Here is a 15,477-nt window from a genome sequence, read left to right as displayed (position 1 = left end):
ACCATGCTCATTCCTGTGATCAGCCGCTTCAAGATTATTATGTCTATGCAGAGTGAGCAAGTTGTGTTCTTTCCGCGAATTAGACCGTTATACGACAGGTATCCTTGTGACGCACACCTGATCCATGATTATCAAGGCGGGTCGAACAATCCCTCCCCTCGGATTTAGCGAAATGTAAGGTTCATCCGAGTTTCCAGACAGGGACTTATTAATAATTACAACGACTATCAACCGAGGGCCCAAACTTGCCTTCCTACAGGGTATAGACAATTTGGTGGGGGGGGGGGGGGGCGACCGAAGTGACTCGTAAGAGGTGATTTGTGCATGGGTAGAGTATCAGAAGCAGGGGAGTTTTTTTGAAGCGATGTGAAATGGTCATCGGACAAAATTCAGATGACTATATGTAGGCTGGGACGTAGACAACTTTTCAATCAAAGTGTGAGAAATTGTAAGGGAAGAGAAGGTGTGATATGAAAGAGAAGAAGGAATCACTCACCTCCACGACAAATGCCCAAGTCACTTGACCATCCCTTTTGACACCATCCCCCCTTCCTTTCCCCTTACCAGACAAAAACCAATGTTCTACCTCTGCATCACTCCCAAACGTCTGAGCAACGTCAAATCGAGTGAGATACTTTCGTAACAACGCTCCGACCTGAGGTACGTCGGCCGAAACCATCTCTCTGAACCCAGGTATGTGCGTTTGCATAGGGACGGTGTATTGTTTGATCATTCTTGCGATGGTGGATGTACGAGGGAGAGCGGCGAAACCTATGTCTACTAATTTGGGAGGGTTGAGATTACGGTGGTAGTATCTGCTCGTTGGTTTCATCATATTCACCCATACAACACGCTGCTATAGATCCACTAGCAGTCTGAAGAGATAGGGGAAGGGAAGGGTAAAAGTAGGGCAACAGAGGTACGACAAGAGAGGGAAGAGCGAACAAGGTGATGGCGACAGTGGCATAGGGGGGAGGGAGAGGTAGAAGAATAGACATACCGGCATGTGGAAACAGGAGTGGGTAACAACACTCCGGCCGTGTAAATGGCTTGCCACACGTCACTCAAATTACATCGTCTTGTGACTTCTTTGATAAGGACGGGGGCTAAACGACGAGAGCGGAGCTTCTTGTGGACACAGAGGAAGTTGATTTCGGCAGAGTCAAATGTGCTATAGGTCAGCATACAATTCAGGAGATCCGGTGAATGTTTTGCAGAGGGATTAAGTGAGTCTCGTGGGAATTGAGCGAGTCTTTCGAAGAGACCTAGTGGAGGGGAGCGATACTTATATGAGAAAAGAGAAGCGCTTTACTCACTGCGACCGCACACGAATCTCCACTTTGATACCGGAGATGAAAGCCACCAATTTTCCAGATTTGATCACTCTCACACCGATATGCCAGTCGGGTACGTAGCCAGGTGCAGTCAGGGCCCTAATTCTTTAGCTTCAAACACTCTCAACCTCTGAACACACACCACACGGCATGCTTTTAGTTGACGGAGCGGAGAAGACGGCGGAGGAAAATTTCTGAGCGCACTTACCAAAGTAAGAACTCTTTCGAGTAGTTGAACCGAAACATGGCATCATCATCCTCGACATAGTTTTCCGATAGTAATTCATAGACTTCTTTGCACTACACAGTCAGCTGATTCTCGAGCCTTCCCAGCTACCTTGAAGCCGCTATCGCATGCGAGTGACATGTTCATGGTATGGAATGAGATGATGTGATGAGAGTCAAGTTTCACTCACTTGCTCTCCCGATTGTATGTCCACGGTACACCACTCAAACCCACTCGGTAATGGTCCAGGCTCTTGTTTTACCTCTTGTGGTGTTTTCAACTGGTCTATCGGACCTTCTTCAATGATCTCTCTATCTTGTCCCATTTGAGGTACAGGTTGAGTTTTCCAGAACTGTCTCATGAACATGTTTCTCAACCTCATTGGTATCCCGATTGAGGAATCATTGAAAATACGATAGTGAGAAGACATGATAGCATAGAGAATACGGAATGGCGACGAGTGACACACCTTGTACTGTCCTATATCCTTCGTACCAGATTTATTCCCTAGTGCAGTCTGACCATCGAGTAATTTGACCAAGTTCATAGCTTTCAGTCCCTGTTTGATCATGTCTGTTTTGTCAATCAGTCGGTCCCCCTGGATGATATTCAGTGACAACGTGTCTTGGGTGAGGCCAGATTCTTTCTCTGCGTGGTCCGCCTCGAGGGGGCGTGAGACCTTTGTGACAAGGATGAGAGAGGTAGAGTAGAAGAGAAAAGGCGTACCATCTGAAGGAGCATCAGGTTGAGTTAAATCTATATTCTTCTTGACAGCATCTATCAATTCTTGAGGTGCTTCACCAGTGGCTATTTCTCTAATCATGAGTGATTAACGATTATCTCCCGGGGGTGGGAACATGACTCACTTGAGCTTGGCTATAGCTTTACTAGCTTTACTCTTCTTCTTCTTCTTCTTTTTCTTCTTACCTCCACCTTCGACTTCACCTTCCCCATGTCCATCAGCATCTTTGATCCCCTGTCCGTTCTCTTTCCCCTCTTCACCTTCATCAGAGGATTCTTCCTCTGCTGCCTCGTGACCTAGCTGTTGGAATCGTTCGAGGACCTCTTGAGCTGTTGGTTCTCCATCGGGATGGGTGCTAGCATGTATCTCCGCCGCTGGACCATCTGCAGGGAGAGACTCGTCTGGTGGTACTGGCATGATGTAGTGGTGGGTGAAAAGTGATGATAGAGAGGAATGGCAAAGGTTTTGGGTGGGTGGTTGGTGGAGTGTGTTGCTTACGTAAAGTGAGTGTTATTAGAGGAACATTTACTTCCGTCCTCTTTCCACCCAACCCACCAAGCTTTTTGTGTTTCTCCAAGTTACCTCATCATCACTCTACACCTCTTCATCGCGTACCAAGATCCTACTACGGGTATCATGGAGGACACGCAGATGTCTAAGGGAGATATCCCCGACGTTCCTGCTGGTGAGAAAGGCGGGGTGTCAACAGATGAAATCAGGGCTTTGGTGGAACAAGAACAAGCCTTGGCCGATGCTCAGAGGAAGATAACCACTTTAGAGGCTGCTGCGGAGAAGGCGAGGAATGAGAAACAGGTCCTGGAGGTTGAGAAGAATGTTGCAGGTTAGTGTTTTTTGCACATCTAACAGCGGATGATATGGTGATGTGAAATGTTGATGGGATAGTCTCGGCTCAAGATCAACTCCGTACACAACTATCATCATTACAATCTTCTTTTCATAAGGCTTCCTCAGAATTATCTGTCTTACAAACAAGAGTACAAGTGAGTCAGCTCATGAATATTTGCTGGGAAGAGCTGATTCATTTCAGATAACGGAGAAAGAGAAAAGGGAATTGTTGGAAGAGACCGAACGATTACAACAGAGACTTAATCGAAATGCTCGTCAGTTTACTCAACCCTCCTTCTTAATACATGCCGTAGGCTGATGATATCTTAGAGGACTTATACACTCTACGAGCACAGAAAACCGATTCGTCACAAAAGATAGCTCATCTCGATGTTGAAGTTTCAGAGCTCAAGATGGCCGCCGAATCAGCCAAGGTCAATTGTCTCTGTATTTCTCATTGTCACCAGCTGACAGAAGTAGTTTAATGAGCAAAGAAGTGTACAGGCTTTACAAGCTTCTCGCGTAGAGATACTCAACCTCAACAAATCCCTCACGGATGTGGAAGAAAGATTCGGAAAATATCGAGCGGAACAGGTCCGTTTTTCAATCATTTAAAATTCATTCTTCTTTTCAGCTGACATGAATAGCAAGCTGAATTATCTCGATTAGAGATGGAACTCAGTACGGCCATTGCCCGTCTTACATCCATAGAAAACAATCATCGTTCTCTCCAACGTACATTCAACGATCAATCACGTCGACTCGCCGACGCTCATGCAAACATAGCCACTCTCACCTCGGCCGCAGCTTCCAAAAAGGCCTCTACATCTTTGGAGATACACCGGTTAGTAGATGAGAACCGTGTGTTGGAGAAAAGGGGCGATGATGCTCGAGCGGTCATTATGGATCGTGAGGCGGAATTGGAGAGATTGACGATGATCCATTCGGAGAATGAGAAGAGTTGGAGTGAAAAGTGGAAGAAAGAAGAGAGATTTAGGAAAGAAGCGGAGAAGAGAGTAGAAGATTTGAAATTGGTCGTTGAGAGATTAGCTTTGGCTGGAGGGGATGGAAGTGGAGTTAGTCCAGCTGCTGCATTGGCATCGGAGATCAGACAGAGTGGGAAATCATATACTCAGTTCTTTACGGATTATCAGGTTCAGGAAACAAAACTTAGACAAGCGGAAGAGGAAGTTCGGAGATTAGAGAATCTGCTGGACCAGATCACTGATGAGATTGCTGAGAAGGTGAGTGAAGAATCTTCCCCCTGTCACACTATACTTTTCTTACGAACGTTTGTGGAGGAGTATGGTTTGATCTACCACTATCCTGCTTGTCTCTTGACATTAACTCTCCTCAAAGACAGGAAATAAGCGTGGACATGAGTGTTGGATTGCGAGAAGAATGTCATTCTCACACTATAGCAACCCCTTCTTGAACAACAATCCGCCGAACATTCTCAAGCTATCGATCGTGCCAATGCTTTAGCATCCGAACTTGCCTCCACTCTCTCATCTCGTGACTCTCTCGAATCTCAGTTAAAATCAATCCAAGCATCTTCAACATACCACAATGAAGAAGTACTTTCTCTCCGACAAGAAACCTCTGATTTATCTCGTCAAGTTCAAACCCTATTACATCAAATTTCAATTCGTGATAATCCCTCCCTCTCTTCCATTTCTTTAGACTCTACATCTATAGTATCTGATACAGGTGACATTATCACTGATCATTTACTAGAATTCCGTTCTTTGCGTTCATTACAAGAACAAAACCAAAAACTTCTTCGTCTAACAAGAGGGTTGATGCAAAAACTAGATGAAAGAGAAATCAGAAGAGTTACAACAGAACAAGATGATATCAACGTTGGAGAATCACTTGATCAAGCTACTGAAACAATCAAAAAGTTACATACTCAATTGATTGAATGTCAAAAGAAGATATTAGAAGTTACTAGAGAGAGAGATTTCTTTAGTAAATTATTAGCTAAAGGTGAAGGGTTAGGAATGAGTCATGTTTCAGGAAAGAACGATAAAGGTCCTTTGGAAGATGGACAAGGTGTTTTGGAAACTACTGTTGGGAATTTACAGACGGAATTGGGGATCATAAAAGTGAAGGCTGAGAAGGAAATTGGAGAGGTTAGAGAGGAAATGATGATGAAAAGTAGACAAGCTGGTGCGGCGGAAGTTGAGAAAGCAAAGGCTTTGGCTAAAGTTTCTTTATTGGAAGGTAGGTAGTTTGACCCATGTTTTCTCACTGCGACATCGTCTCATTGTCTCCCTGTTTGTCACTTTCTTGAGAATAAATTGGTTTCAACGCTCTTCCCATCTTCCACAAGCATTCAGTCCTCCCAATATACCTTCGGTCACTTGCGCTTTGGGTTTGAAGTCGGACAATGGACCGTGATGGCACATGGATGCTGATTCAATATAGAACAACAACGCATTTCCACTGAAACACACAATCTTCAAAAACAAGAACTTGCATCGCTCGAATCACAGTTGAGAACATTACAAGCCAACATTGTTCAAGCACATTCAGAGCGTCGTCAGGTGAGTCATGTCTTTACCACTTCACTCATCCCGACTCCTTTACTCGTCGCCATTCTCAATCTTTAGTCGTCTTCTTGTCCTCCCCCTGCTTCGATTCGCAACGTACTTCTCAAGCCTTCACCCATTTTCCCATTCTCCTCTTGCTTCGAGTCTCAACGTACCTCTCCAGCCTTCGTCTCCTATTGAATCTTTACCTATCTGACGACTCTTCACCTACCAATCTCACGAAACTTTCAATACCTTTTCCAACTTTTACCAACTTCTCCTGCCTCCGTCCGACGTGCCGGGCATTTTGCTGATAACAGGCTCTGGAACAGCTCGCCGTACGTCAAGCCGAGTCTGATAGATTAAGGAATGAAGTGGCCGCTGTTCGAGCTGAAAAAGATTTATGGCAGGTCAGTCCAACTTGCTTCATCCCCTCAATCGCTTCACTTTGGCTTTCTACCCTAAGCCATCACTTGAAAGTCCACCGTTCTCGTATCTAAACACCCACAACCCTGACAGAGCCAAATGGCGTCTACGCTGGAGTCGTGAGAGCTTCCAATCCCGCTCACACCTTCGTCGTATGACGTGTACGCTGGAGTTGTCAGAATGTGACCCCACTCCATTTCTCAACCAGCGTGTGAGATCATTGAAGAAGAAATCGGGAAAGTTGTGTCTTCAGGGTTCATGGAGAGACAAGTGAAATTTACATGCAGAGCACGGAAAATCGCCTTCAAGCAGATTTCAGAACGGTCCAAAGTGAAAGAGCGAAGTTACAACAGTTGATCGATAATCTCAATACTGTACATTCTGAGAATGAGCGAACAAGGGTGGATGAACGTGCTGGGTATGAGAGAAGAATTGAAGAGCTTCAACGGGATAGGTGAGTTTCTCTGCGTTGTTACTTCCCCGCCTGTTGGTCTCTGTCCTTCCATTACAGCTGTGACCTTGGTAAATTGTCAACACAATTCTTCTGATGTCGATTGCGACCTTGACTCTGTCAGACTTGTCATCCTATCAGGGCCTGTTTTGTTGCCTCGTGTACCCTCCTTGTCTTGACCATGCTAATCTCCAGCACCGCACTCCGCACTCAAATACAACAAGCAAGAGATGCTGCCCGTGCTGCTGAGGTCTGTCCTCCGTTATCTCTCCCTACGGCTCACCTCCATGTCCCCTGCCCCGTCCTACGTTCTTCGTTTCTGTACAACTACCCCTGATATCACTGAGGAACCTGCTCTTCAACGCTGATTGTGCATCCACGTCGCTGACAATTAGAAACGCGCTGAAGAATTCGACTCTCGTCTAGCTTCATCAATCTCTGCCGTCCAATCTGAACTCGCTTCCGCCACTTCCCTCGCCTCTTCACGCGACCAACAACTCACTGAACTCAGATCCGAGCTGGAACGTATCAAAGCGGAAAGCGAAAACCGGCATCGAATAGGTATGAATTGGAAACGTCGTGCTGAACAACTTGTGGAAGAGGCTAAAATGCGATTACAACTTCTGGACGATCAATCGAAAGAGTTGGAGAATATACGATTACAAGCTTCTGAATTGGAAACATTAAGATCACAAGGTACCGAATTGGAGAGATTACGATCACAAACGTCTGAGGTGGAGACCTTGAGGGGACAGCTGGAAGAGTTGAAAGGAAAGAGTAAAGATCCAGTTTCAGTCCAAGAGAAAGATACCGAGTTGGAAGATGTCAAGAAGAAACTTGAAGGATTACAGAAAGAATTAGAAGAGACGAGAGTCAAGTTGGGAGAAGCAGAAAGGAAGTTGGTAGAAGCTGAAAGAGTTAGTAGTTTGAAGGAAATGACCGTACAGAGATTACAGAGTGAAATGAGTTCGAGGGTCGTGGCATCGGGAGGGGCCGGAAATGGGGTTGGGGTTGAAGGAGATGGGGAAGCTCTTAGAGCGGAGAGGGACGAATTGCAGAGACGTTTGATACAAGCTGAAAAGGACTTGGAAGTTGCCAAGGCGGCAGGAAGTGGGGTTTCGAGTGGGATGGAAGTGAGTGGAGGTGAATCAGTAGATGAGAGTGTGAGAGAGTTACAAATGAAAGTGGAGGTGTTGCAAAGGGAGAAAGAAGAGTTGGAGCAGGTGAGATTTTACTTTTATTCAAAAACTCTCTATCCTTCTTCACTTTCACTTACTCAGGTATACTTCAAGCCAACCTTCCTCGGGAGTCTTTTCACCTAAACTTTCATAGAAATCTTCATCCCCATTCCTCAGGAATTCTTCGCCTACACTCCCTTACGACTTCCTCGCCCAAATGCTGTCAATAACACTGTGACGAGCTTCACTTTCGCTTCTCTTACCTGATATCTCTATGAACTACCCAGCTAATGCTCAGCGCTACGAAGCAAATGTCACCAGAGTCAACAAAGCCAACATAGGTCTACGTTCAAAAGTTTCTGAACTGGGTACTTCTCAAAGTATAGCAACGAACCGTATAACAGAATTAGAAAAAGAATTGTTAGAAATACGATCTTCCACCTCTGCCATGTCCGTCGATACAGTCGGTGTGAATAATCAAGTGATTGAAGAAGCTGTGAAAAAGGCTTTAGAGAATAAACAAGTTGAACTTGATGAACTTCGAAATCAATTACGAATCCAACTCGGACCTCAGGATTCACATTCAGTACTCAAAGAAGGATCATCCGGGGCTGCTGGAACGGACGAGGGGATAAAAGAGGAAAGAAAGAAAATGGAGAAAGAATTTCAAGATCAATTGGAATCTCGTCAAAAACAAATAGAAGAATTACAATCGAAAGTAAAAGCTTTGGAAAGACAAGTTAAAACTGCTGAGATTACAAGGAAAACATTAGAGAGACAAAAGATTGAGGCGGAAGCTAAAGCTAAGAAAATGGAAGGAGAGGCAGAGGCTGGATCTTCAACTGCTCAAAATCAAATTCCAGTATCTTCTTCTAATCCTACTTCATCTACTATCACCAGTAATCAGATACCCCCAGCATCAGCATTTACACAATCGACCACTTCGACTCCCAATTTCTCTTTTGTACCTTCTATTCCGGCTCTTGGTCAAAGTTCTGCTCAATCAGTTGGAACACCCTCTGCTGGTCAAGTTTTTGGACAGAACCAACAAGGCGTAACTTCCACCGACTCAAACTCGAGTCATGGACAGAGCTCAGGATTGCAAGTGGGTCAACAACCTTCCGGACAGGAAGCTGCCACTACGGGTGAGAGTGGGGACGGTGCCCAGAAAGGAAGTGGGAATGTAGGAGACAATACAAACGTTTCATCTGGTTTACCAACCAGAGGGATGGTACGTGGTCGTGGAAGATCTGTGAGAGGTAGGGCAGTAGTGGGAACTAGACCTAATCCCGTATTGAATGGTGAGTTATTTTTGGATATTTTCCCTCTCTTTGTCTCTTTGCCTCTTTATCTCCCTGTCTTCCAACTCGACTCGTGTTCCCAAAGAAGCATTTTCCATCTCCTACATATACTACTCTTCACTTGACTTTTTTCCCTATTCTTTCCCCGTATTACCACATGTCGACACCAAGTCCACGTTCGCAACTCTGTCCCATTACCCATTATTCAAGGTCATCGTCCAAATGCGGAATTGACGCACTAAAATTCTTCCTACCTCATATTTTATCTGTAGTACATATGAACCTCATCCTGTCTATTCACCCCTGATCAAAAAAGAATTTAATCTCTTCATCCCACATGGGTCACCTTCCCAAACCTTTCTTTATCAATCAAACACGCTCTTCACGGGGAATTCGTTCACTCGGAGAGATCCTATCCTGACCTGCCCTTCTCGGGGAATTTGGTCACTCGGAAGAGATCCTCACTTGCTCTTCACGGGGAACTCGAGTACTCGAAAGAGATCCTCACTTGCTCTTCATGGGAAGTGATGATCCAGGGAGATAGAGATCATGTCGATTGAACTTTTCAACAAATAACAAATCAGGAAACTGACTTTCAGCCGTCAACGCAGCTTTATCTCAAACATCACTTGTTCAAAGTGTTAAAAGACCTTTGGTTGAAGAAGGTGAAATCGAAGATTCTTTAGAGTCTTCTCCATCCCATGCCCAATCCCACGCTCAATCACAGGGACTGGGACAAATCCAAGGACAAGGACAATCACAGGGATTGGGATTGGGACAAACACAGGGAGAAGCACAAACACAAGATATATTAACAAGAATCCAATCTGGACCAAGGATGATTAAACGACCTAGAGGAGTTGGAAGATCTCGAGGAGGAGGTTTGAGACGTGTTAGTGGTGAAACGACGATTGTTTCTTCTGGTCAAATTACCTCTCAACCGGGTCAACCTGTTCAACCTTCTCAACTTGCTCAACCTGGCCAACCTGCTCAACCTGGCCAAAGTGGTCAACTTGCTCAACCTTCTCAACCGGGTCAGACTGGTCAGATTGCTCAACCTGGCCAGATTGGTCAAATCGGTCAGATTGGACAACCTGGCCAAAGTGGACAGACAGATGGAAGTACTCAGACTACGGGCAGTTCAACCGCACCATCAGGACAGGGACAGGGACAAGGAGGGAAAGAAGCGGGAGAGTGAAGGGGAAAGGGGAGAGTGAAGGGGAAGGGGGAGAGTGAAGGGGAGAGTGAAGCAGGGGAGTGAAGGGGAAGGGGAGAGTAAAGGGGAAGGGGTAAATAAATGAACGATAATGAATATTCAATGTAGTTCTTTTCTTATAATTGTCTCATCTATCCCCAAGACGATCTTCGTCAATTCTCACCAGAGTACGCCCCAGTACTTTATTCAGCATTGACGAGCATGATGCAGATTTGGACGCACGGACAGGTACAGCATGGATAGTTTGACAAATAATTACATACGTTTCATCGTCATCACACAAAGAAAAAACGAACGATTGGAAGAACCGACTTATCAAACACAATCTTCCTCATCAGCCTTTCATCCTACCATCCATCCTATCATCCAATCAATCCAATGGTGAAGAATATTCGAAATCTCAACTTGTCTCAACTTTCGATTGGTCTAAAGAAATCACATTCACTTCAAACATATTCCTCTACACCCTGCGTGCCCTTCTCAACACCATTTCTCGAATTACCCTCGTAATACTTCTAAAAAAACAATCAAATCTCATCTTTCACATACCCATACCCATACCACCTCTTTGATCCATCAACATTCTTCTTCTTTCATCTCCATAACCTAATGGATTCCCTTGTAACCCTTGTGTTCCTTGAACCACTTGCGGTCCTTGTACACCTTGAGTATGATTCTGATTCTGATTTTGATTTTGGTTCTGTTCATGTGAAGCAGAAACCATATATCCGTTCATACTACCATAATAAGGATATCCTTCATTTCCACTAGGACCATAATAAGCTGTATGTTGTGGATAATCAGGTGGGAGTTGATATCCCCCCACACCTGAAACAGGTGAGACTAACATTTGTCCTGATAATTGAGAATGTTGATGTGGTGAATGAGGTCTCATACCTGGGATTTGAGGGACGGGTGGTAGTTCGATATCATCTGGTTGGGTAGGTGAATGTTTCTTTGATTTTGCTGAAGGTAATCTACGTTTCGGTCGGGAATGATCTTCATTTTGTTGATCAGGATGAGGGAGAGCATGAGAAAGAGAGGAGTGAGAGTGAGAGTGGGATTGGGAATTATTATGATTTTGCATTGCTGATGCATGAGCTGTAGCGGCCATGGCGGCTGTTGCCGAGGGAGGTAATTTGTGAGGACGGATAGCGAGACCACCGTTTTTAGCTTTGGTGGCTGTTACACCTTGTATGGGTTCACCGTCAGGTCCGTAACCTTCGGGAGAGTTGAGACATGCCTGGGAGTGAGTTAGTGGATGAAACGGGAACAGGGTTCAGGTTCTAAATGGCAATTTGCCCGGGCAGATGAGTAGTTTGAACGATCGGGAGTTTCACGTGGGCGGAGAAGGGAGATGGGGCAGATGAGAAGGGGAGATGAGGGAGATGATACATGACAAGATCAAATTTGGACCCTACATGGGCGCAAAGGATAAACGACACGTAAAACATGTAAACTGAGGAACGAGTTCGATGTAAAGAAAAATATCAGGGGGGCGAAAGACTCAAAGCAGTCACTCACTTGAATCAAATTCTTTCCTTCGGGCCTCTGCACCATAGGTTGCATTTTAGGCGTTGTGAAAGTGTACACGAGTCCAGTTTCAGACACGACCAGTAGGAGGACTTGAGTGCCAGTGAGGATAGAAAGTTCGTATGCCTGATTTGTCAGCGATCGTTACATTTGTCATACCATGACTCTACCTCGAGATCTAATGGAATAGTCGGCTATGGAAAAAGATCATGACTCTACCTCGAGATCTAAAGGAATAGTCGGCTATGGAAAAAGATCATGACTCTACCTCGAGATCTAAAGGAATAGTCGGCTATGGGACAAGATCATGTCACACGTGATGCTCAAGCCAGATTGGGTAAATTCAACCATCGACTCCTCGGAAGCAATCATCAACATCCCTCGGACGAGATCAGGAAGCGAGATCGGGGATCACGAAGTAGCACATAGAGTCAGAAGGCGAGAAAGGTAGACTCTACTCACCTTCTTCATGATCCCCGCTTTGCGCTTGGAAAAAGTGATATGTCTACGCCCCTTGTCCGCGATGTATTCTATACGAATCTTCCTACGCCCAGAATCGTTCCCATCTACAAAGGTGAACCCTCCGGCGACGTCTGGCCTGGCGCGTTTCTTCGATCCTTCGCGGAAAGAGTCACCTGGGGGTAAGCGAGGGATTCCCCGTCAAGTGGAAGGTTGAACGAGGCGGGTGCCATCATTGCTCGAGACTATGATCGGAAATATGGACCCTTTGAGAAGCGGTGTGAAAGGTCGGGTGGGCAAGGCCAATGATTTAGTATGCTAGGGATGACTGGGGAGAGGGAGAAGACAAAGTTGCAACGGTATGCTAGGGAAAACTGAGGAGAGGGGAGAAGGGAGAGGACAATGTTCCAATAGGATGCAAAGGAAGAGCTGTAAGAGGGCAGTGGTCCCATACACAAAAGGAGATTGGGAGAAGGAGAGGGGACAAGACAGCATTCCAAATGAATGCAGGAGAAGATTGGGATGAGAGGAAGAATGAGGATCAGACGAAAGCGAACAAAACCAACCATCACCACTACTATCCACATCATCATCCATACCCGTCTCCGCTTTGAAAATATCATCCACTGAACCTACCATGTTCGGTGTGGCAGATTTAGAATGTCTCGATGGACCAGGTTCGCTTGGAGGGGGAAAATGAGCGACTGTTCGTTAGGTTGGACATTCGTTAATTCCAGAACACAAAGACCAGCTGAAAGGACGTCCGTACATGCCAAAAGATGCCTGGGTCCAGAGTACAGATGAAGGAAAGGGCTGTCATTCAGACTACGATTGGACGTAGTGAAGGGGATGAATTCGGTGAGGGGTGAGATATGAGTCGTCGACGAGTCCACTCCAAGAGACCACCACTACAACGACAGAGGAATAAAAACAGCAGATTCCTGAGGATGGACGATGAATGAGAGAACTTCACGATGAGGGGTCAATGTAAGAGGACAAATCCGTCAAGGTGGCATTAACAAACGGCGGATTCCAGTGAACACAGCTTGATGATAATGTAACACCAAAGAAAACACTCACCCATTCCTTCTCTCCCATTAGGATCATGTGAAAAATCTCGCATATCCATCCCTACCCCTTCCCCGAAATCATGTAACATATTCTCATCTATTAAGGGATCTTCATGATGTTGGTTTGGTCGATATTCATCCATCTTGACGACTATGTGTGTCTTTCTACAGTACGGTAAAAATGATAAATTGGCTCAATGTTGAGGTGATAAGAATATATGTTTTTATCGCTTTGTCCAAGAAAAGAGTTGATAGACAATGAGGTCACTTGTGTGGTTGAGAGAGGCAATCAATGATAGTTGATAGTTGGTAGTTGGTTGATAATGTCGCCGTGTTATGACTAACAGAGGAGGATATTTATCCAGTGGTAGAGTTTACGAGAAAGAGTTTAGACTACTAAGCACGGAAAAGATGCAGAGGGACGGCGGCAAATTGACAAGGAAGATGAATACAAAAGTAAAAGGGCTGGAAAGAAAACCCCCAGGAAATCTGTATATCATTACGAAATAATCAAAAGAGAGTTTGTGATCGGCTTACCGAGCCTTCGAGACGTGATTGTCTAATATCGTCTAACCGCGGCCGAAGTTTGGTTTACTACGTGGGAACGAAATGACCCGGTTATTGGTCGTAAAGTGATATAAATGTCAGACTGTAATGTCAGCGGCACGGAAGTCACATGGAATGGTTTCGAGCTCGGCTGGAACGATTTTCGAAAGGTACAAAATCAGAGAGGATGGAAAGAGGAAATAAAAGATGGATAGAGCCGAAGCGTACGGGTGCCTCGTGCCAGAAAAGAGAAAACCAAAGTCAAAGATGACCGAAAGGTGGAGGTTGATGAAGGATAGGATGATACTGGGGAGGATAGAGTTGAGAGTTATCCGTGCGCTTGGGGCTCCTTGATCAAGGAGTGGATAGTATAAGTTCGGGATCGAAACAAGTGGGAAAAGAGTAAAAGGGGTATGAGGAGGGATTGACGATCATCGGATTGATGCTATGTACCCTAGAAATATGACATAGTCGCGTGGCGATGATGATCAAGTTTTTCCAAGTGCGAGAGGTGAGAGGCGAGAGCAGAGAGGCGAGAGGCGAGAGCATAGAGAGAGAACAATGAGAAGGATGAAAGAAGACCATGGCCGGTTTCCCAGTTTGTTTCTTAGACGGGTTTGAGGCCGAGAAAATGATGATGGGGGGAATCAAAGGATATCATGTTTTGTTGGGAAACTTTTAGACGGATCGGGGATAAGACGGTCAAGGTGTATAGTAGTCAAGAGAGAAAACTACCCCCGAAGGGAAAAGAATATGAACATGTGGTTTGGGTAAAGGAAAGGAGGGTGCTGGAAACGGCAGATCAGAGCCGTAGATCAGGGCGAGAGCAGGAGAGTTGGCAAGGGGAATGATCCGACAGGAATGTTTCGATAATGTGTCCGAGGGTAACAAGGGTAGGGCAAAGTTGGTAGTGAAGCACGTCATGAGATTTAAGAGTCTAGATTATGAATGATGAAAGGAAAGTTTAACAAGAGTCGTATGGTAAGAATGAAATTTAGATCGGTTGCTCGGTTGGAAGGAATGATAAATGAGTTTACTCACGTTCGAATTCCGACTGAAGGATAAAGCCAAGGTCACTGTTTTCTACTAATGGACCGATTCAAACGGGTCACGAAAGTCGGGATCAATGTTTGTATTTCCGAATGGTTTTCTTTCGGAGACAAGGTGAATGAAAGGTGGTTTGTTGAAAGTATGGTAATGACTGAGTGAGGAAAGTAAGATCTCAAGATGGAAGGTTTTTGGTGATCTTCTCGTCAATTGTGTTCGGCGAAGAAGGTAGGGTTGTCGAATGGATGAAGAGAAGTTCTGAGTGAGGAAAAGAACAATTCAAGTCGAAGGAATGATCCAAGAAGGGTAGGTGATATAATCCAATGAACGCAAGTAGAGTTGATAAATCTGATACTAGTAAACTGTGGATATTCGCCACAGGACAACAAGAGACGGATCAAGACAAGGAAAAGCAAAACAGGTAGACGAAAAGAGAGAAAGAAAAAAGACAATTGAGGAAAGTGATAGAGAAGGGTGAGCCGGGTGTAGATATTTTATATAAAAGAGAGAAGATGCGAGTACTCACGGTAGACATGATTGTTGGTATTTGTCAAGTCGACCAATCGAC

General features: G+C 45.1%; 3 protein-coding genes across 3 annotated transcripts in view; 1 reads left to right on the top strand and 2 right to left on the bottom strand.

Moving 5' to 3' along the window:
- Window positions 1-2,131, bottom strand: part of TREMEDRAFT_33259 (uncharacterized protein) — a gene marked incomplete at both ends in the record, with an annotated part of 3,614 nt that extends 1,483 nt beyond the window's left edge. Inside the window, 6 exons of the mRNA XM_007006284.1 lie at window positions 497-818; window positions 1,001-1,171; window positions 1,317-1,433; window positions 1,543-1,634; window positions 1,751-1,912; window positions 2,030-2,131. Of these exons, the coding sequence (XP_007006346.1) occupies window positions 497-818; window positions 1,001-1,171; window positions 1,317-1,433; window positions 1,543-1,634; window positions 1,751-1,912; window positions 2,030-2,131 (966 nt within the window). The remainder of the gene's footprint in view (window positions 1-496; window positions 819-1,000; window positions 1,172-1,316; window positions 1,434-1,542; window positions 1,635-1,750; window positions 1,913-2,029) is intronic.
- Window positions 2,132-2,938: 807 nt separating this feature from the next.
- Window positions 2,939-10,236, top strand: TREMEDRAFT_64341 (uncharacterized protein; the record flags this gene model as incomplete). Its single annotated transcript, XM_007006518.1, has 14 exons — window positions 2,939-3,143; window positions 3,206-3,303; window positions 3,351-3,423; window positions 3,479-3,582; window positions 3,629-3,742; window positions 3,796-4,392; window positions 4,570-5,374; window positions 5,579-5,697; window positions 6,003-6,092; window positions 6,396-6,562; window positions 6,755-6,809; window positions 6,955-7,782; window positions 8,036-9,038; window positions 9,638-10,236. The coding sequence occupies 14 exons, from the start codon at window positions 2,939-2,941 to the stop codon at window positions 10,234-10,236; spliced, it is 4,857 nt and encodes a 1,618-aa protein (XP_007006580.1).
- Window positions 10,237-11,476: 1,240 nt separating this feature from the next.
- Window positions 11,477-12,381, bottom strand: TREMEDRAFT_20130 (uncharacterized protein; the record flags this gene model as incomplete). Its single annotated transcript, XM_007006266.1, has 3 exons — window positions 11,477-11,497; window positions 11,779-11,913; window positions 12,250-12,381. Coding segments are annotated over 3 exons (288 nt in total), but the record flags the coding sequence as incomplete, so codon positions are not given.
- Window positions 12,382-15,477: the final 3,096 nt, after the last annotated feature.

This window comes from Tremella mesenterica (assembly GCF_000271645.1).
Source record: "Tremella mesenterica DSM 1558 unplaced genomic scaffold TREMEscaffold_10, whole genome shotgun sequence".
Taxonomy (NCBI): Eukaryota; Fungi; Basidiomycota; class Tremellomycetes; order Tremellales; family Tremellaceae; genus Tremella; species Tremella mesenterica.
The sequence above is the reverse complement of the archived record's forward strand: the minus strand, read 5'-3'. Positions and strand labels throughout refer to the sequence as shown.